The 21,016-nt window shown below is 40.5% G+C and overlaps 1 protein-coding gene across 1 annotated transcript in view; it reads right to left on the bottom strand.

Moving 5' to 3' along the window:
- The window catches only part of si:ch211-186j3.6 (neural-cadherin), a 256,960-nt gene that overhangs the window by 23,928 nt on the left and 212,016 nt on the right, over nucleotides 1-21,016 (bottom strand). The window contains exons 30-32 of the mRNA XM_028580890.1: nucleotides 19,782-19,905; nucleotides 12,749-12,929; nucleotides 6,804-6,970 (exon numbers count right to left, since the gene is read on the bottom strand). Coding sequence (XP_028436691.1) covers nucleotides 6,804-6,970; nucleotides 12,749-12,929; nucleotides 19,782-19,905 — 472 coding nt within the window. The remainder of the gene's footprint in view (nucleotides 1-6,803; nucleotides 6,971-12,748; nucleotides 12,930-19,781; nucleotides 19,906-21,016) is intronic.

Raw genomic sequence — 21,016 nt, 5'->3', positions numbered from 1 at the left:
AGGACTACACAAGCTAGCTAGCTGTTTCTCCAACTTCGGCCTGTACAAGGCAGGATTAGCCGGGAGACGAGGGCGTACTTCCAACTTTGCGTGGAATACCTGCAGAACAGGGACATGGAAGTAGTTCTATACAATTTATTTTGTAGATTAGGGTGAATTTGTGTGTGTTGTAGCAGTGTTGTGCCATTGAGAACGAGCTAGCATGCTAGCGCTAGCATGCTAACGGTTAGCCCCTTAGGCCCCTCGTCTCGGCTAGTTACGTAGAAAGCAGTGCAGATTTTGAAAGCTTGCCCAGAGACTGAAGGGAGGACACATTCAGAAACCGTATCTCACTCAAAACAGCATAGAGCAGCATTTTTTCAAAGTTTATATGCATGTGGAAGCACCAGAGACACAAAATAACACCACAAATCCCAGAAAAAGACCGGTAAAAAAATACAAGAATAAAAGTTCTAGTGCAGTATAATAAATTAACAATTATTTAAAGAAAGGCTGCATCAGAAAGAAAGGTCTTCAGCCTTGATTTAAAAGAAGTGAGAGTTGCGGCAGACCAGCAGTTTTCTGGGAGTTTGTTCCAGATATGTGGAGCATAAAAACTTAATGCTGCTTCTCCCTGTTTAGTTCTGACTCTGGGGACAGAAAAATCTATCTCATGCAATCCAATACAACTGTGCTGACTTAAAGGCTGTTTTTATGCTGCCTATAATGTTTATGGTTTTAACACAATTTTATGTTTAAGCACTGCAATCATACTGTAGCGTCTGGTGATGGTGTTGTACAGGACTGCATTATATTCAGAGGTGTTTACAATATGCTGAGCCCCGCATGTATGTAAATGGAAAGGACATTAATAATAATAATAATAATGATAATAATATTAAGTAGTCCATTACAACACCACCTTTAACTTATTTCATTTACACCTTTCTGACAATGTCAACAAAAACTGAACATAATAAACTTTGTAAAGGTAGAGTTTACAGCAAAGCTGGTGCATTGAATTGCAATAGATTGTACTCTACAGGTGTACCTAATAAAGTGACCACTGAGTAATGAATACTGCCAATTACCGCAGATGTGGTGTTGAGAATTATGCATCAACATCAACTGTGAAAAGTAAAACTGTCTTGCTTATAACATCATTTGTTGTTACTGTGTTTATGCAAAATGCGTAAAGCTCTTCCTGATGGTGTGTACATATTAATTGGCTGATGATTCATCGCTGAACATGGCTGCAAAAATATTGGTCCCTCTCACTGTGAGGTAACACACTGAAGAAGACGGCTAAAAAGCATGCATTGCTGCCTTTACAGAACTTATTAACCTGTAGTATTGTCAAGATACTACGAGTCCAGACTTTTTCCCATAATGCTTTCTTCTCTGCATGTGCCACTAAGGTTTAGCCTTTTTAATCTTCTGTGTTTATATTATTATGTCATAACTGTGAAGTACATTGTAAACCTGATCTCAGAAAGGTCAGATACAAATAAAGTTCAAACACAAGACATGACATTTTCAAGTTTCAAGATGGTTGAATAATAATCTCAAAATAGTTCTTAATAATAATGTTCATTTTGTACTTTTTAATAATATTCTCCAATGTTTAATAAATAATCTAACAATATAATGTTTATTGTGCACTCTATCTCCTGCCTACAATGTGCAGAAACTGATAAATTAAACTACAGTTAAAGGGTAACTTTTTATGTCTAAGGGCTGATGAGAACTGTTGCGGTTATGGACATTTTGGTTGCCTGTTTGTATATTCCTGTTGCTGTCTGTCTGTCTTGTATATTTATTCTGTATTTTTCTGTTCTGTTGTGTGAATTTATCCTGTTTTGTGTATTCTGTTCACTGTGTATTATTATGTTCATTTTGTGTTCCTGTTTTGACTTGTGTTCTGTGGATTGTGTATTTCTGTTTCCTATTTTATTTTGATAGTACTGTTTTCTGTCTTGTCATGTCTAGTTTTACTTCCTGTGTTTTCCCGCCTTTGTTGATTACCCTGTCTCTCCTAATGTGTTTCACCTGCTGTGTCACCTGCCCCTCGTTACCTCATTACCCAGTGTATATAGCCCTTGTGTTTTCCTTGTTTCTTGTCAGATCGTTTTGTATCCGTTTGTGTCTGTTCGTGTCCAGAGGCCTGTAATACGAAGCAGAATTTGGCGTTAACGAGCTAACTTCAGGTTCAACCCAGGATTTTCTGTATCACAAAGGTGGATCAGTTGTTACCGGGTTCAATCGCCATGGTAACTTATGCTGAACAGCTAACCTGGTCGGGACCAGGTTATGTTGGAGATTAGAGATCAACTGGTGTAAAAGCACCGCCTACTGACCAATACTCAATTGATAACGGCGTCAATTGAGAATCACGATTTGCTCTTCTTATGTAAAATATGCGGCTCTGGTAGATGTTTGCGATTGGTCATGCTGTGCAAACACCGCCTCTTTTATGTGAATGCACGTGCCACTGGATTGGGAAACCCTGGGTTTACTGAACTAGTGGTTAACCAGCGCCGTGATACAGGTTATGCGGGACCGCGGTTGTTAGGTTTGGTGAAGCCGAGTAACTGAAAGAAATCCAGGCCATGTTGATCTTGCTTCGTAGTACAGGCCTCTGGTCCTGTCAGTTGTGTGTTTTTCAGCGTGTTTTAGCCTGGTACTTTTTCTTTGGATCCCTTTGATCTTTGGATTCCTTTTTGTCTTGGTTTTTGTATTGTTTCATGTCTGTTGAAGCCTCAGGACTCCCTTGGTTATTTTTGTGTTTTTGGTCAATAAATCCCCGTGTTCAACCTTCTGCCTGCCTTCTCCCTGCGTTTGGGTCCTTTAATCCCTGGAAACCATCACAGAGAACAATTTTTTTAAATTGGTCCAGCATTAAGCAAGACTGCTGCAGTCTGCAGCGGCGAAACAAGCTGCAAGGAATTGTTAATGGGCAATTACATCCACAAAAAGTGCTTGAATTTGCCACTGACGTCTTTCCACTGTTCCAAGAAACACTGGTTTGGTTACATGTAGACACACATGTAAAAGTATCAATATTTAAATGGGGTCTGGGGAGTTTGGGGATGGAAATTCCGGAGCGGTTACTGGTTAAACAAAAACCTAACCCTCTTCTATTGCGGTAGGGATCCTTTCCATAATGTTGTCAGACACTTGGAACAGTCTGAGCCCGACAGTGGCAAAAAAGTCCACATTTAATGGACGGAAATTGACAATGTAGATTTGTCCTATAGAATTACATTGCAGCCCGGTTCGCGGCAGCCAGTTAGAGCGTTTTCATTCAATACTGGACCAATTTCAAAGACCTTTGTTCACGTTATTCACTTAGACACCAATGCATGGGGAAAATGGGGTCAAGAAACTGGACAGAAAAAAACCTTGGGCCAACAGAACAAAAAGAGTGCAGCTTGACTGAGCTGATAAGCAATAATGGCATCTCAGCCTTGTCAAACCTGGTCGCCAGCAACACACCATGAAACTGCACCATTACTCTACTTGACAGGACCTCCCACTGTCTAGTCTTACATTTTGAACATCACCATTCTTCAGATCTTAAAGAAAACCTCTACAATACAGTCAGTCAATCAGTCTGTAATTTTCAGTGTAATAAGTAGTGATGGTTCGATTCACCTAATTGTTGCCGCTGCTCTTGTTGCCACATCTGTCAGGGAGCACATAGTGGGAGGTTGAAATATACACTTTAATGGCTGGATAAAATGTTACTACATTGTAATGTGTTTATGTGACTATTTTGAATAAAGTTTGTTTTGTTTAGCCTTGGATTAGCTGCAGCCCTGATCCTTTGGCTATGGTAAGCAGAACTTTCACTGAAGGGAAATGTGCATGCTCATCTGCAATGCCAGAGCAGCCAATAGCATCGCTCTGTCTCTCTGAAATGACCTATGATTGGCCAAAGTCAATCATGGCATTTTACCCCTTTTTTTGTAGCATCTAATAACTAATACAAACCTTCTTGGAAAAATGAACACTTGAACAAACATCAGAGATGATAAGAACTACCTTAGATGACAGAAACCATCTTTGGGAAAAATGTATTTGAGGTGTGGCTGAAAGCCCTGAAAGCTAGTGGACCTTTAAACTTACTAATTGCATATACGCTTCCAAAAGGATTACCATGAACTTCCGTGCTTCAATACTCAACAATGTTCAAATATTTTGGAGTTAGATCGTAATGCCTGTGAAGTTAAGCTAATCCAAGCACATTTACGTTGATTTTGATTATTGTGCTGTCTTTTTAAAAATCAACAATTAATCAAAGCAAACACCTAACTAACCACTTGTAGGGTTAAAGAGCAACAAAAAGCCTCAATTTAGGAGAATCTTTCTAATATATCCATTCTTGCGAAAAGATTTCCTCCACATAGGGAGTATAACAACAGAATAAAACAAACACACACAAAATGCTAATCCAGGGATGGAGGAAAGTAGCTTACAACAAAGAGATGTAACATCTTTAACTAACCATGTTGTTGGAAAGCAAGTCACACACAAAAAGCCGAAACAAAGAGCTCCTCACATTGTGAGTTTGCAGCCAGCCAAGAGTAACGCATACTAATTCCTTCCTTTGATTAAAAGCAAACAGAACTATTACAGTGGAAAACATAATCCGAGAAAGCAATATGGGTATATTTCTGTCAAAGAACATTGCATGGTTTCCAATGTTCTACTGAGGTTTTTTTTTTTTGTTTCATAAGATTACACACATTTTCATGCTGTCTGCTCCCATGAATAAATGCCCTATTTATAGTGGATAAATGATGTGAACCCACTCCTCATGTGGCTGTGCTGAAGGAGCAGTATGACATTTAAGAGGAAATGGGTGGATAGGAAAGAAAGACAGATGGAGGACAGGGATCAGAGGAGAGGTTGTACTGTAACAGCAGCTGTAGTATGGATAATCATCATCCTTTCAGAGAGTGATGTTCAAACAGTAACTGTGGTTGCAGCTTGGGTGAGAGGAAAGGACCGGGAAGGTCTTGCCATGATCCCAGAGAGTAAGTCAGGGGTGGAAAGCATGAAAAAAAAGGAAAAAGAAAAAGAAAAAAAAGAGAGGGGAAGCCAGCAAATACACAAATATGAGAGAGCAAGTCAAGTGTGAGCACAGCAACCAGAGGAAAATAAGAGTGGGAGAAATGAAGCCTTCAAGACAAATAACCAAATAATACGGTAAATGTATTCAGTCCAGGCAGTGTGCTTTCAATGTCAATCTAAATCATGTGTACTGCTAATACACCATATAGGAAGCACTATTTTCTTCGACTATAAATCTAGACAATGCATTATACTAAAGCCTGACATCACTTTAAACTGGGTGCATATTTATGGTACATTGGAGTAGATTATTATGGGAGTAGATTATTATGTAAAATATAGGATAATAAAACACATATCAAAACTTTGAAGGAATAGTTCACCATTTTGTTAAATGCACAGAGTAGCTTTGTTTCCAAAAGTAACATGAGAACATCGGTGTAAGTACGGAGTTGGATCAGGATCAGGATCAGGATCCGGCTGTGTTGCATTCTGGTTGTGTTATGGCTTAGTCAGTCAACAGCCAACAGACATAGGATAGTCGATTTAGAGAAGAGAAAGTAGAAAAGGCAAGGCAAAAAGATAGCAGAGCTGAGAAAAGACACGCTCCGGACGTGGAGCTGGTGGACATTTCTATACACACAGTCAGATCAGGTGGACATTGGCCAGAAAATTACCTTCCAACTAATTAAAGCTGGCCAATTGTTTGTTAAAGGACTACTCATTGCTGTGAGTTTTTGATAGTCTTGCCATCAGAATGCTAACGCTAGCTAGAGCTATGTATGATCGGGACCAAGAAATCAGCCCTGACCCTAATGAAGTTGCATAGTTTCTGTCCAAGCCCGAATCACGGCAGCAGTTTTAGGCTTGAGCCCTATTAAAAAAAAAACACACATTTCCATTGTGAGTGTTACGCCCCGCTCTAACAAAGGGCTTTTTGATCCATGCGTGTAGATTAAGTAGATATCCAGAATATTGGTGTCACACAGCGGTACACAGCCCATACATTGTTCATGACTTCACACAAACTATTATATTTCTTATATTTTACGTCAAAAATCATAACAGCGACCCTGACCCAATTCAAGTCCGGGAGAATTCTAAGAAATTACAGCCCAGGTCGAGCCCAATCGGGTTCGGGCAGGGAATCGAGCTAGCTACACCCCTTCTTTTCTATAATGTGGAACGAACACAGCACTGTGTACGAAGGAGCTTCCAATGACAGGTGTTGAAACAACATTCAGTAGTAAAAGCCAGTTAGCCTAGCATACTTGTTGACTTGCAGAGGGACAGACTAAAAATGTTAACCAACGCTATCTGGGCCTGTTCAGAAAAGAGGAAAATATGCCTTTATTATTATTATTAACAGCTACGCGGTATGTTCTTCAGCCTATTTATGCACTACAATGTGATAAACCATGTCAGCTTAAATGACTTTGACAGGGACATTTGGGGAACATATCTGCAGCTTGCTCAGGTGTGTCGGTGTTCAATTGCTTTTTTTCCCCGTTTACAACCTGGCTGCTCAATAGGTGACACGACAGCGATAGAAACACTATGTAACACTATGTATTGTAAGTGCAGTTTATGATTGAAGAATACGACTGCTGTTACTTGGCAGGATGGAACAGGCATATATTGAAAAATATGCAAAAAACAGAGTTTTGTTTTCGCACACAACCAAAACTCTTCTATCAGAGTCTACTCCCCCACACACACACACACACACACACACACAGCACTCTTACCTCTAGCCGTAGGTATTCACTCTGCTCCTTCGAGATCAGGTTTAGGATGATGCTGCTGTGTTTGCGGGTTCGAACCAGGGCTTGAACCCATGTCCTCCGGGCCGGCAGCGGGGACGCCAGCTGGAAGTGTGCCTGACTGTGTCCTTCAAAGGAATACTCTGGGACCTCTGGTGTTGGTACACACACACACACACACACACACACACACACACACACACACACACACACACACACACGTCAGTCTGATAGTGCTACTATTGAGAATAAACACAATTAAAGTTTGAAATGCAACATGTAACATTTTATCCAATTAGATGCTGCATTCCAGAGGGAACCTCACTTTACATTGAAAGAATCGGTTTCACAAGTCCCTAAATCCCCCCCCCTGATGCAGACAGCTGGTAGCAGGACAAAATATGCAAAATACACGTGATAGAATATGTATGCCTTAGCTGGGGTTATGCATGGCTCTTTCTTAGGCCCATGTTCCCAGAAGTGGATTGCCAGGCAGACGAAACCAAGCACACCTAAAATGTTTTCAAAGCCATTCTTCCATCTCATAGCATGTGCAATATAAATTTTCATCCGTCTATCACATCCATACCTCTCCCTCTTTGTCTCTCTTCCATGCAACTGCACTGTCAAATCACAAATTTTTGGTTACTCCTAGGAATACAATATGCAACACATCAGCTATGTCGTCTCAAACCTCCATCTTGTGTTTTACTGCTGTGTTTATCAAGACCTTAGAGCTGTTTGTGTGGTATTTTTGTGGATATAAAATCATACCATAAATTTGGAACTAATGCTCTTACCTTTCTTAGATAGATAGGTTGTTCAGTACAGAAGACACTGGTGATGCATTTTTCGGTAGTGAAATGAGGGAATTTATTAAATCCCTGGTTGAATTTTTGAGGCAACTGAGACATACAAAAAAAGTATTTTCATTCTGAGCGGTTTTCTTTATTTGTTGCGGATGCTCTTTCTTCCTGATATTACCATGCATCTTGAGGAATAGAACGCAGAGATAGCAACAGATCTAATGAATATTTTATCCAGTGAGGAGCCAGTAGTGGGTTTTAGATCATGGGTCTTCAACGTCTTTTAAGCCAAGGACCCTTAGCTGAAAGAGAGAGAGAGCAGGGCCCCCCCACTACATACACATGTAGTACAGTGAATCCTCATGATTAAATGTATCTGTGGATGGCTACCTTAGTGGCTACCTTACTTACAGGCCTATAAGCTTGCCATCAATGTTGTGAAAATTCACAAATCACAAATAGGCCTATTTAACTTTGCTAACAATATGTTGGACTCATGTTTATGTATATTTTCAGACATATTACCTTGGAGCCCCCCTGCATTAACTCTAAAGACCCGCTAAGGGTCCTGGACCCCTTGTATCTCTGCTTTGGATGGTAACATAATGTAAACAATGGACTGTAGGATACTATTTGATGAGTATGGCTGCAGTATAACTTGTAATGTGAAAGCATATTTCTGCTGTTTACCTTGTAATTGTCACAATGAAAGACAAAATGTGATAACTTTCCAAAAAAGAAGAATTCTTCCTCATTATATTATAAACCGCTGTGCAGTGTTGTGGTGTCTGACGCACTTCCAAACTCATGGATGGACTCTAACTGGACTCCCTGGATCATATTTCATCATCATGTTTTTCATTTATTTCCATCTGAATGCCAGCTAAGTGAGGTGGAACGTAACTGTGTGTACCATGGAGGATTTCAATATTACTACAGCACAGGCCAGGAATAGTTTTCTTTTTTTTTTTTTTTTTTTTTTTTTTTGGAACACATCCATATTTAATGTGAATGCCAGAAATGCAATTTGATATCAGGTGTAAAAACACTTCAGCTCGGGCATCTGCAGGCACAATCTAGGTATAGGGCAAGTTCAAAACAAACATGAAGGGGCTCTTCTTTTATAACAAACAGAGATATGACAGGAAATGAGGGGGAAGAGAGAGAGAGAGAGAGAGAGAGAGAAACTAAAGGTACATAACAGTACCAAAGAATGGTGTGACTAATCCTGCCTCTCTCCAGCATCATGTGGCAAGTTTTCTTCATCACATTGGATGTCTGCATCATCTCTAAATAAAAATGAATGTGGTGTTTCTATTGCTTTCACCTCCATTACTTTCTGAAAAACAGTAAGAACGCAGTTTTACTATTGTAAAGATATAATGTTTTTCACTTTTTTTTATAGCTGTGTACATAACCTCAGACATCTTACCTGAACATATTGGTATCTTTGCTCTTTTACCTGTTTCTCTCAAACGGTACAGTATATAATTGTTTCATTCTTATTTGGTGTTTGTATACAAAAAAAGGCTTTCTGAGCTTTCTCTGTAGAAATACCATATATGTTCACTAACTAGTCTAAAACAAGACACCTGCTTAGGCGTTCAGCTAAAATTGCAATCAGCAGTGTTTGAGGCACCAGACTGAAATCTATTCTGTTTTGAATGTGTGGTTAACAGTTTTGACAGCAGTGTGTTAGCATTTGAACAAAGTGCTGTAAATCTACAGCGTTGTGCACGTTGTGGTTAAAGTCATGGGATAAGTGTGTAGAGTTTTGAAAACTGTGTTCAAGCAATGAAAAACGAACTAGAGTTTGGTCCACATGAACTGCTGCTGTGCAGACTGTAGTTAGCGTTTTGCACATGTGACTCCAGTTGTGCTCACTGTCGTCTAGCAATCGAAAAAAACTGTAAAGAATACACATTACTTTTTCTTCTTTCAAAGGTTGCCTGATTGGTTGCCAAAATCATCCACGTGCCGCCCGTTGGTCATTGACTCCAGAGCTTGTTGCTTTTTCAATCATATGAATCATCTCATGAATATGGAGAGTGTTTCATCTGCATTCCTTCATTCATGCATTCGTTTTGAGAGAGCGCTGTCAGGGAGAGTCTCTGTGCGGTACGAGACGAGAACCAAACAAGGCTGTAAAGCCTGGCAGCAGGTGCTGCAGTCAGCAGAAAACATCTCTAGAGGTGCTCTCCTCAATCTGGAGGATGGGTACAAGGGGCGGTGCAGGTGGGTTATTAAAGATCCCATCTCAATCCAACAACAGTCTCTTCCAACTGCTCCAGTCAGGCCAACGCCTCCACTGCCATGAGGTCAACACAGAGATGCTCAAAAGGAGCTGCTTTCTTCAGGCCATATGTCACCTCTTGTTGACGTTCAATGTATTGTCAAACAAAACGGAGGCAAGCTCGCCCCTCCCTTCCGCGCACTAACCCCCCAACCTCTACCCCCAAATCCTTCTTGTCGGTTATTGGCAGGAACACTGTTTGTTATGGTTCGTGGTGCAGGTTGGCACAGTTTGTTTTTGTTGGCGTTTGTGGCGCCTGGGCTGTCTACGGAGACCGCGTTTTTTTTACAGTGTGTTCAGGGGACAGGCAGCTAGCGGATAGTGAGGAGATGTTTGCTGTATGTGACAACAAATGTAGCCTAGACATCGCTTAGAGCACCTTTAATACGGATGCAGCCGAGGGCCTGCATGCTGCTCTCTGCAAGAGCGTGACCTATATGTGCATGGCTTTACTAATAGAGTACACCCTATGTGCATACGGGATGCCGTGAAGCAAATGGTTATTGTATACCATTGATGTTAGAAAGGCATGGAACAGCAGCAGGAGATAAAGTAGGTTGGTAAGAGCCAAGAATGTCCATAGTCCACTCAATCCTATACAATTCTAGATTACACCTTTACAAAACGGGAGGTTTCCACCCTTAATGTTTATGAGGGCATTCGTGATAAAGTCATGTCAACTAGAATTAATACAGCAATAACGACTGACACTTTACACTGCAAAATAAAAAAAGTGGGTTTACTTGCCCTGCATCCTTGAGGCTGTGAGAGAAAACAGCCTGTGAGCAGTTAGGTCTCTCATTTTACCCTCCTTTAATCATCACATGCAACTGAATCTTGTTTAGCTGTGCTACATAACTGATGCTAGAAATATGCATCTCTGAAACTGTGATTAATCTAAGTGGGATAATTATATGGCCTGTAAATCCACATATTTTAATAGCAATGACATCATTATGACTTTTATAGCCAGGTAACTTAACTACTTACCTAACTTAACATAAAACCTCCAGACCTAAATGCCACTCCCCATTTTGCTTCAGTGCTACAACAAACTCATTTTCCAAGCATTAAACATCTGTGCTCAGCTACTACCAATGGGGCTCAACAGTGACTTTTTTAAAGACTCTGGTTCCGGAAGTGATTTTCCCCGTTTAGTATCTCCATTGACGTTTCATTAAATGCTTATATAAAGAGTTTTACGTCTGGGATCAAGCCAACCAGCAACAAGATGAATCGTGACCATAAAACATTTGATTTGGCGCAAAAGAACATTTTGAAAATGGTAAAAAAGGCAAAGGTACAAGACTGTGTGCAAAAACGATCATAGACTTCAATGGTAGCAGTTCATTCTAGCCGTTCGTGGTTGGGGTAAACATTTCCTTGGTAACAGACGTCACTGTTACGCTTAGGAGTGTGGGTAGATTGTGAATAAAACCTGTTTTTCTTAAAACAAGGTTGATTTCATATGGACTTGTAGCTTCTACAGGAACAGAAACTTTCGTTTCACAACCTCGGAGCTTGTGATCAGCCTACCTTGGATGGTTTAGACATAATGGCTAATAATCAAAATCCTTAAGGAGAAAATGAATGGGATTTTTATAGGGCTGCAACAACGAATTGATAAAATCGATAAAATTCGATTACTAAAAAAGGCAAAAAAAGGCAACGAATTTAATTATTGATTCGTTGTGTCGCGCAACTATTAGGCCATCTAGTCGCGGAGATAAAAAAAACAACTGAGTTGAGCGCAGAGAGGAGCAGCGCAGAGCAGCGCAGAGCAGCGCAGAGCAGCGCAGCGCGGAGCAAAAGAAAAGATAAAAGAGCAGAGCGGGGGTAGAGGAAATACGGAGAGAGACCGGAGAGACCCGTAACGTTGTTCTGAAACACTCGGCGGAGGCACAGAAATCAGTACGACGACGTCATCCAAGGTGTGGGAGCATTTCACACTAAATAAATCAAAAACGTGTTAATTACAAGATAAGCAAAAGCAACACGGCATGGCATGGGCGCCCCATGGTGATGAGTCAGCACCTAAAACGTAAACATGTTGGAGTCCTTGATGAGGAGGAAGGGAGTTCAACAGCAGGGTAAAGTCACTACACTATCCTCCTTCTGTTCCGTTCTGAAGGGAGGAACGTACCGTCCCTCCAGTAGCTCTTCTGGTGCTGCTGTTTACTCGTTATCCAGCTGACTAGCATGACAAGCTAGCGTTAGCTCGGTAATAACAGTAATAAAACAGGGGTGGTATACTTTGCAAGACTAAAGACACTGTTTTATTCACTCGCTTTTTTTGGCCCATTCATTTTTCAATCTGTTATGTATATATTATGTGCTTTGTCCCATATCAGTTATTGTTGACAAATATAATAGTGTGTGGTGTATAAACAAACTTAACTTGCACTTACTACAATGATGGTAATAATTTAATGAAGTGTGTGTGTGTGTGTCTGTCTGTCTGTCTGTCTTGTCTGTATGTGCTATTTGGGTTACTTACCTTTACACAACTATTAACTAAAACAATAAGTATGCATGTATTGAGTTGATGTAAATTAATGCTTTTTTTTATCCGATTCATCGATTAATCGAAAAAATAATCGACAGATTAATCGATTATTAAAATAATCGTTAGTTGCAGCCCTAGATTTTTACTCCCAGAACAACACTGTTGAGCTCTATTATGCTTTCGTTTCACATGCCATAACTCAACATAGTCTCTGCTGCAAGTATTCAGCCAAGGAGCAAAGGATCTTTCTGGGACACATGGATGATCTGGTTTTGTTGCAGATGGTACTATGAATCTACCAAACATTTTTTTTAGTTTGGCTTACCCTCTTCACACTGGTGTCCTGTGTATCCCGGCACACACTGGCAGCTGAAGGAGCCCCACTCGCCGTGACAGCGACCCCGGTGGCCACAGGACGGATAGCCCATGTTGACACAGCTGCTATCGGTGGTCAGGCAGCCTGGAGAGCTGGACTGCGAGTCGGCCGGGGAGCCCAGATCATACAGCTGAATGGAGGAGATAGCAAATGGGGGATGGGAAAAAGGAATGATGAGAAAAAGAAAGATGGGGATATGGGAAGGGAACCGAGAAAAGATGAGCAGAGAGGAGAAAGAAGAAAGGAATTAAAATGGGGGGGGAAGGATGAGAGGCCATTAAACAGTTTGTAGGAAGCAAACCGAAAAAAAAAAAACCTATATGATGGGGTACACCCTATGTGCATATGGGAAGGGTTAATACCATTGATGTTAAAAGATGGAACAGCAGAGAGATAAAGTAGGTTGGTAAAAGAATGTCCATAGTCCACTCAATCCTATACAATTCTAGATTACACCTTTACAAAACGGGAGGTTTCCAGTTTATGAGGGCATGTAAAAGATGTCAACAGCATTAAAAAATAAAAAAAAGGGGTTTAAAGGCTGTGAAAAAACAGCCTTGATATTAAAATCATCACATGCAACTGAATCTTGTTTAGAGCTAGATGCTAGAAATATGCATTAAACAGTTTAATCTAAGTGGGATAATTATATGGCCTGTAAATCCACATATTTTAATAGCAATGACATCATTATGAGAGGTAACAAAAAAAAACATAAAACCTCCAGACCTAAATGTGACAACAAACTCATTTTCCAAGCAGAAGAAACCGGAGACAAAAAAAAAGCAAAGTGACAGCAGAGAAAAGGGGGAGACACAAGACAGACAGGTAGGGTGTAAGTAGATAGATAGATCTTTATTGTCATTGTATGCAATACAACGAAATTCTGTACAATGAAAAGTAGCCGGGGGGGCAGAGTTTAACAAGAAGTTAAAAAAGTCAAACGTGTTGAAGGACATGAGCTCAGGGTACATGGTGGCCTTCTCTACTTTTCCACTCTTTTTTCCCCCTCTCTGACTCTCACAGTGATGAAACCAAACACTGGACAATTGTACCAACGTCAAAACAGCATGGCCGACAGCATAGAAAGCCAAAATGACGGGGGAACCTTGAACACCTAACTTTGTGTCCCTCGCAAAACCATGCCATAAAAGACAATGTGTTCAATCCCCTCTCTGTCCAACCAAACTTTATGAGTTCTGTTGGTGCCGCGGCGAGGACGTGGGAATGCAAAGGATCGTAAAAAACTGACAGTGAGTCATGCTGCCAGGGAGTAGCTGATTGGCTCTGACCTCCAGCAAAGAGGCATCTTACTGGTTGCTGACCTTTAAAAGCTACGGCTCCTCTGTTTGCTTTGGACCGATCATGTTGATTGCCCAGAACTGAAATACAGACATTAGCAATCAATCACTGAAAGACCTGTCGGGGTGTCTGCAATTGATTTGACTGCGAATCTGTGTCAGTGTGGTGCGTATGTGTGTGTCTGAGCAAAACACTTGGACGGATATACGAGTGTAATGCAAAATTCTGCTTAAATTACAAATTTTAGCTTTGGCTGAGAAGAGTGTCACACCTCCACACGGAGACACTGTAGGCTGCCCTTTTGTGAAGATTTCAGATGTTGGGCATAAAAATGTCTCAGCCCACACAAAGTGGAAAGACAAATTCAACACCAAAATACAAAGTATACATCTGTGAGTGTGTGATGCAGTGATTCTTTAAGGTAAATCGCAGGGGGGTCAGGACCTACCCCATCTGAGGGTTGTCCCCTGCTAAGAATATAATTAAAAAACATGTAAATAATATGATATATACTTAAAATAATTGTGTAAGTAGTAAAACAATACAAACGCAAACATTTTGAGCCCCTCACAGTGGTTTGGGTCCTTTACTTGGTGTCTATACCTAACGGTTGTTGCAGCATGACGCTCAATTTTTGTCGGCTAAACTCAACTGTCACTGCCTGTGAAACAACCATCACCTCACGATGCTCTCTCGGCTAAATTTAACTGGACAGACCGGGATGGGAGAAAAACGTGCTCTGGTTTATTGGCATTTCTTTAAACCAATCACAATTGTCTTAGGCGGGGCTATGCGCTGGACGGAGCAACGGTGCCTCTGCAAAATAGCCTCGGGAAGGAACTTGTTTTGGTGGAACGTGTGTACGTTCAAAGGTTGTTTTAGTCGTGCAACAGAAGACTCAGATTGGACAGATAGTCTAGCTAGCTGTCTGGATTTACCCTGCAGAGATCTGAGGAGCAGTTAACCATAGACCTCAGAAATCCACCGGAGTTTAGAACGCCAACACAAAGAAAGCAAAAGGTGACAAAGAAGGACACACGGTGGAATTTTCCGGCGTCACCTTAACAATCCCGGAAGTGGAACGTCACGGATATAGACTCTGGCCAAGTTGAAACACAAAATTCTGGTTTATTGTCACATCCATATGTGATCGATGATCTTCTCATTTCAAAACCATACCAGCTGCCACTCCTCTGTGAAGTTTTGGAACCAGTCTTTGCTTCCACAAGAGCATTAGTGAGGTCGGACATTGATGCTGGGCGATAAGGCCTGGCTCTCAGTCAGTCCAGTTCATCCCAAAGGTGTTAAGAGTGGGTTGAAGTTAGGACTCAGGTCAAGTTCTCCCACACCAAACTTTTTTAATGGACCTGGCTTTGGGCATGGGGACATTGAGACGAGGAGAGAGCCTTTACTAAACTGTTGCCACAGAGTTGAAGGAACGATATTGTCTAAAATATAATATGCTGTCGCATTAGGACTTCCCTTAACTTGAAACAGGGGCGTCGGACTGGTGGTAAAACCGATACTGATTACCAGGGCCCAGGGGAGAGAGGGCCCTTGAAAAGTCTGGAATATATTTTATTTCACCTGGATATTTTCATTTCCTAATTAAATTTCATAATGCATGTCAGATGAAATGTAAAGTTAGTGTATTGGCTGAATAACTTGGTTGATTGACTGACTACATTTTGTATTCAAAAAAGACTATCTAAGGTCTCACCCACCCCTTGCTAATGCGCCAAATGTTTTAGTCCATCTGCACGCATTTTGTTTTCGTTAGTTCAGTTGAGCGTCTGGTGGAGCACAAACTTCTGCTGTTGAATTTCTCAAAGAAAGCCAAATCATGCCATCAAAAAGAAAGGAAAGAGAAGAGGAGGAGAGAAAACGAAAGGAGGGGAAACAATTGGTAACTGACTTCTTTTCAAAGAAAGGTGACTACAAACTAGAAAATGAAATCCATGGTGCTAAACTGCTTGAATATCTCCGTGATCGTTAGTGCTAAAAACGGACTGAGACAACCCATATAAAAAGCAGAACATACACTTTCAAAGGATAATTTGGTTATACATGTAATCTGAGGTAAAGGCTAAATAAATAAACTACACTAACAATGCTGTTTGCATACAACACACCATTGTAATAGCCTAATTTAAAACATGTTTAATTTTAAATGAATAGGCTATAATGTCTATAATTAGCAATAATAGGTTAATCATTGTCATAGGTAGCTTGTTAGCTCATTGGTAGATACATATATCATGTCAACATTATAGTTATGTCAGATTCAGTAGATGTTAACATTGTGAAACACATGGCCCTCAGTTTCAGAAACTGTCACAGCAGGGAGCAACAGACCCTTCATCATCCTCTTTGGATTTGAGACAAGGTGAGCTTATATCAAAATTAAAGCAAACTATGTTTAGCCATTTTGACTTAAATGTGTTAGGTAACAGTAACATCTTAGTGTGTTTTATTATATTAGGTTACAATTAGGATAAGAGGTTAATAACAGATGTATCCTTCATAGAGAAAGATGATAGAGAACATCTGATTGAGGATGATAGGAGTGAAGACAGCAGAGAGCTCTAAGCACAGTGTGGAAATGAGAGCTGAGGAAACTGGAACTGTAAAGTAGGCAGAGCAGTGTAGACCAGTGGGTTTACTTGCCCTGCATCCTTGAGGCTGTGAGAGAAAACAGCCTGTGAGCAGTTAGGTCTCTCATTTTACCCTCCTTTAATCATCACATGCAACTGAATCTTGTTTAGCTGTGCTACATAACTGATGCTGATGATACCATTTTTTTCTTCCCGATACCGATTCCAATACCTGAACTTGCGAATCGGCCGATACCAAGTACCGATCCGATACCAGTGTGTCATATATTTTGGTATGTTTTAACAACTGTATACTACTATCCCTGTATGGATGTGATATGATTTTTATCTTTGTTGTCTGTCTGGCTCAGGTTAAACTCTTTGTGAAACATGAACAAACACAAACAATGAATGCCACAGAACTTTCTTTTATTCTCCAGTTTGACAGTCAGTTATAATGGAAAAACAACATAAATAAGCTACTTTAACGTAGATTTTCTTTAAGGCTTTATTACGTGGTATCGGATCGGTGCATAAACTCCAGTACTTCCCGATACGACATCTCTACTCAATACTGGACCAATTTAAAATTTTTGTTCACTTAGACACCAATGCATGGGGAAAAAGGGTGTAGGTTGAAAAATACAGAAAGTACCCTATTACATCTTCCAGCCATCAACGTTGTCATCCTTTCATGTGATTTTTATCACATCTTACCCTGTCAGCATCAGTTGGAAAGGACGTTTACGTCTAAATACCAGTTAAATCAGGCACGACTCGATAGGCAGGGGTAACATTTCCTCACTTAGTCACAGGTTTATTTGAACCAAAACCAGAGGTGTCAAGTAATGAAGTACAAATACTTTGTTACCTTACTTAAGTAGAAATTTTTGGTATCTATACTTTACTGGAGTAATTATTTTACAGCATACTTTTTACTTCTACTCTTTACATTTTCACGCAATTATCTGTACTTACTACTCCTTACATTTTAAAAATAGCCTCGTTACTCCTATTTCAGTGTGGCTTGTTTTCATTCCGGCTTGTCATCGTTCAAAAAAAAAACACACACACACACACACACACACACACACACACACACACACACACACACACACACAAAAACCTATCCAGATAAATCCCATCCGGATAGAGTGAATTTGATTGTGGTCGGATGAGAAGTATAAACATATACCATTCTGACACCCTATTGGTTTGTACGCTATCCATCGCACCTAAACAGACCCGGTGCTAATACGGCACCGGTGCCTTAACAACCGTTATCTACCGGACCGAATAGCAACGCGGATTTCGGTGCCTTATTTATTATTTAGGTGCCACTTAAATCCCTGTGCTTCTCTATTATGCGCCGACAACGGACGTTAGAGGGAAATGAAACATCGCCACACGGGACGGGTTAACACTACAGTTGGCAGCAGGTAAGTTAGCCTAGCGTTAGCTAGCAGCTGGAGTAAACACGGTTAAAATGCTGACAGCTAAACGGTGTAAAAGTATGTCTGTATTTCACTGGAGAGGATTCTAACACCAGACTGTAGCTGCCTTTGTCTGAAAAACACAGAAGACATGTGTCACCTTTTTCAGCCCTTCTGAGTTTGCAGGTATGATTTTAATATAACATTATAGTCATTATGGCCTTTAGAAAAAAAGTTTTTTGTGGAGGTGGGGTAGTGCATTATTAAGCCCCTGTGGGGTGGGCTAAGCTTTTGTCCTCAATGGTTCGTTATTCATTTAAGGGGCCACCGGAGGAGTTTTAGGACCTTTAGTCAAAAAAGGCATGACCCTCCCCCAACAACTTATTGATACCTTCTGTACTGGTTTGTGCTTGGCAAAGACATACAGATTCCCATTGTTTTTTTACAGCAATGACATACGTGACTAAACCTCTACATTCTCATCTGACGCATCCCACTCCTGTGTTATGGTGTGGGGGCCATTTCAGTAGATTTACTCACTAACATTGTTGTGGAAACACAATAAGCATGGAAACTATATGCACACTTCCTGCATTACTGCATTACTTCAAATACTGACTTACTCCTCTAGTAAACTAGTATTCACATCTCAAAACATTGAGACCATTCAGCAAAGGACACTGGGAAATAACAAATTCAACACTGGTTGCTATGGACTCGTCCCCCCCCCACCTTAAACATGTTCTCATCGAATCTACGCGATTCACGTAGGTCACCTAGTTTGGTTTCAAAACGGCGAATTTCACCGAAAGGTGAGTGATTTTCATGTCTGCTAAGAGCTACATGGAATAATATGCACCAAATAAGCCACTTTGAAATTTTGCTGTTTCTATGAATACAAAAGTTGGGTAAACCCCCCCTCTGGACTAAAAAATGTTGGCTGACCCTCCCCTCCACAAATAATAAAAATACATGACCCTCCCCTATTTTCCTCCGGTGGTCCATTCCATAAATACCGAACGGTCCCTTACGTTACTTTTACTTTTATACTTTTAAGTAGTTTTGAAACCAGTACTTTTACACTTTTACTTGAGTAAAAAGCTTGAGTTGATACTTTAACTTCTACAGAAGTCTTTTCAAACCATATTATCTGTACTTCTACTTGAGTAATGTGGATACTTTTGACACCTCTGACCAAACCTGTAGGCTTTAGAAGGCAGCGGGTTCACAAAGGGCTATCATACCTGAGGCCTGAGTTCATAAAGAAATGATTAGGCTTTTCTTGGGGTTGGGCTCGGATTGACATGGTTGAGCATGGAGTCCTTGACTTTTTAACTCAACAGAGCAGTGGATTGTTACGTGAAAGTCTTGACTTGAAGTCAGATTTGGGCAGGAGTGGAAAGGTTTATATTCCATTTCACCATTGGAGGGCACGTGTGTAATATTTAAAGGCATTTTGAGCTTACAGTTAAAAAAAATAAAAAAACAGCTCTTACATGGCACAAGGGTACTGTGAATGTTGAAACCTGTTATTTAATCCATTTATCAGCTAGAGTGCAGGCGTGAGTTTAGGTCTGCTTGTGTGCTGGTGTGCTATAACGGCTGTGTGCTTACTGTTGTGTGTGTGTGTGTGTGTGTGTACAAGTGTGTTACCTTGCTGTCCACGATGAGGTTGCGGATGCAGCCGGTGAAGTGTTTGTGCTGAAGCTGAGGGTAGATGTAGGGGATGTCCTCGTTCACACCGCCGAGCTGGAGCACCTGGCTCATGTTCAGGTGTCTAAAACACACAGAGGCATGGACAAAAGCACACACACATACTGTATATAAACAGGCACTACAGCCAATTAGGGCTCATAGCATACATAATACATGCATCATGTCATTTTGTTCCTCCGACACATTGGAACTTAATACAGGGTACCCCCAGGGTTCTCCAAGTTAAATTGAAGACTTTTTAAGACCTTTTTAAAACCACCTAGGATCAAATTGAATTAACTTCACGGCCATATAATGCAAAATCAGTGTGGATTTTAAGCCCAAGAAAAGAAGTATGTACCAAGTAATGTTACCTGAATTTGATAAAACATTTTTGTGAAGTGTGTTTGTAACATAAAATTAATGAAATATGTGTTGCATTTAGAGCTCTCATACTATGAAACTAAAAATATAAAATAAAGTGAATTTAAATGTTAGCCACACAGTAGTTATTCATGCCGTTTTAAATTAATCAAGAAAAAAAAGAAAAAGTAAAAGAAATTTAATAATTTGTAAAAGAAATTCTATACTTTTAAGAGCTCATTTTTAGAATAATAAATGTAACACTTTTTAAAAATACTTTTAAGACCCTGCGGGAACCCTGTATTAGGATTTCCCCACACTATTAAAGACACTTTTTGCAGCCATTGTTTTAGCTTTTAATCAGCTTATGTTAATCAAGCCTGTTAACATTCAACACAGAATTAAACAAAAGCTGTTGGTTGCAGCACAACAAGCAGTAAACACAACATTGGCATGTTATACCGTTTTTTTGGGGCAAATGTGCTACAAGATAGTCTGGCTATCCCCAGACCAAGCTCAATCTTTTAAGATTGAACATTAGTCTGGGGAGTCTGCTCTGTATTTTCTACTGCACAAGAGGCGTGGTCAACGGGCATAGTTCAAATGACTCTGTACGCAATTGGATAGTCCTTCAACCAATCAGACCAACGATCCGGGTGACGTAGCAGCGACAGCGTCATTAACTGGTTGCTGCACTTCAGTGGCCGCCATGTTGAATGTAAACAAAAAGCTGCTTCGTCGCTTCTCTATCGTCATCGTGTTAAACCCGCCAATAGCGCGCCAGGTGGATAAGCCGGTTTGTGATTGGTCACCGCAAATTTGTAACGGAG

Source organism: Perca flavescens, chromosome 1 (genome assembly GCF_004354835.1).
Source record: "Perca flavescens isolate YP-PL-M2 chromosome 1, PFLA_1.0, whole genome shotgun sequence".
Classification (NCBI taxonomy): domain Eukaryota; kingdom Metazoa; phylum Chordata; class Actinopteri; order Perciformes; family Percidae; genus Perca; species Perca flavescens.
This window is presented reverse-complemented; position numbering and strand designations above follow the sequence as displayed.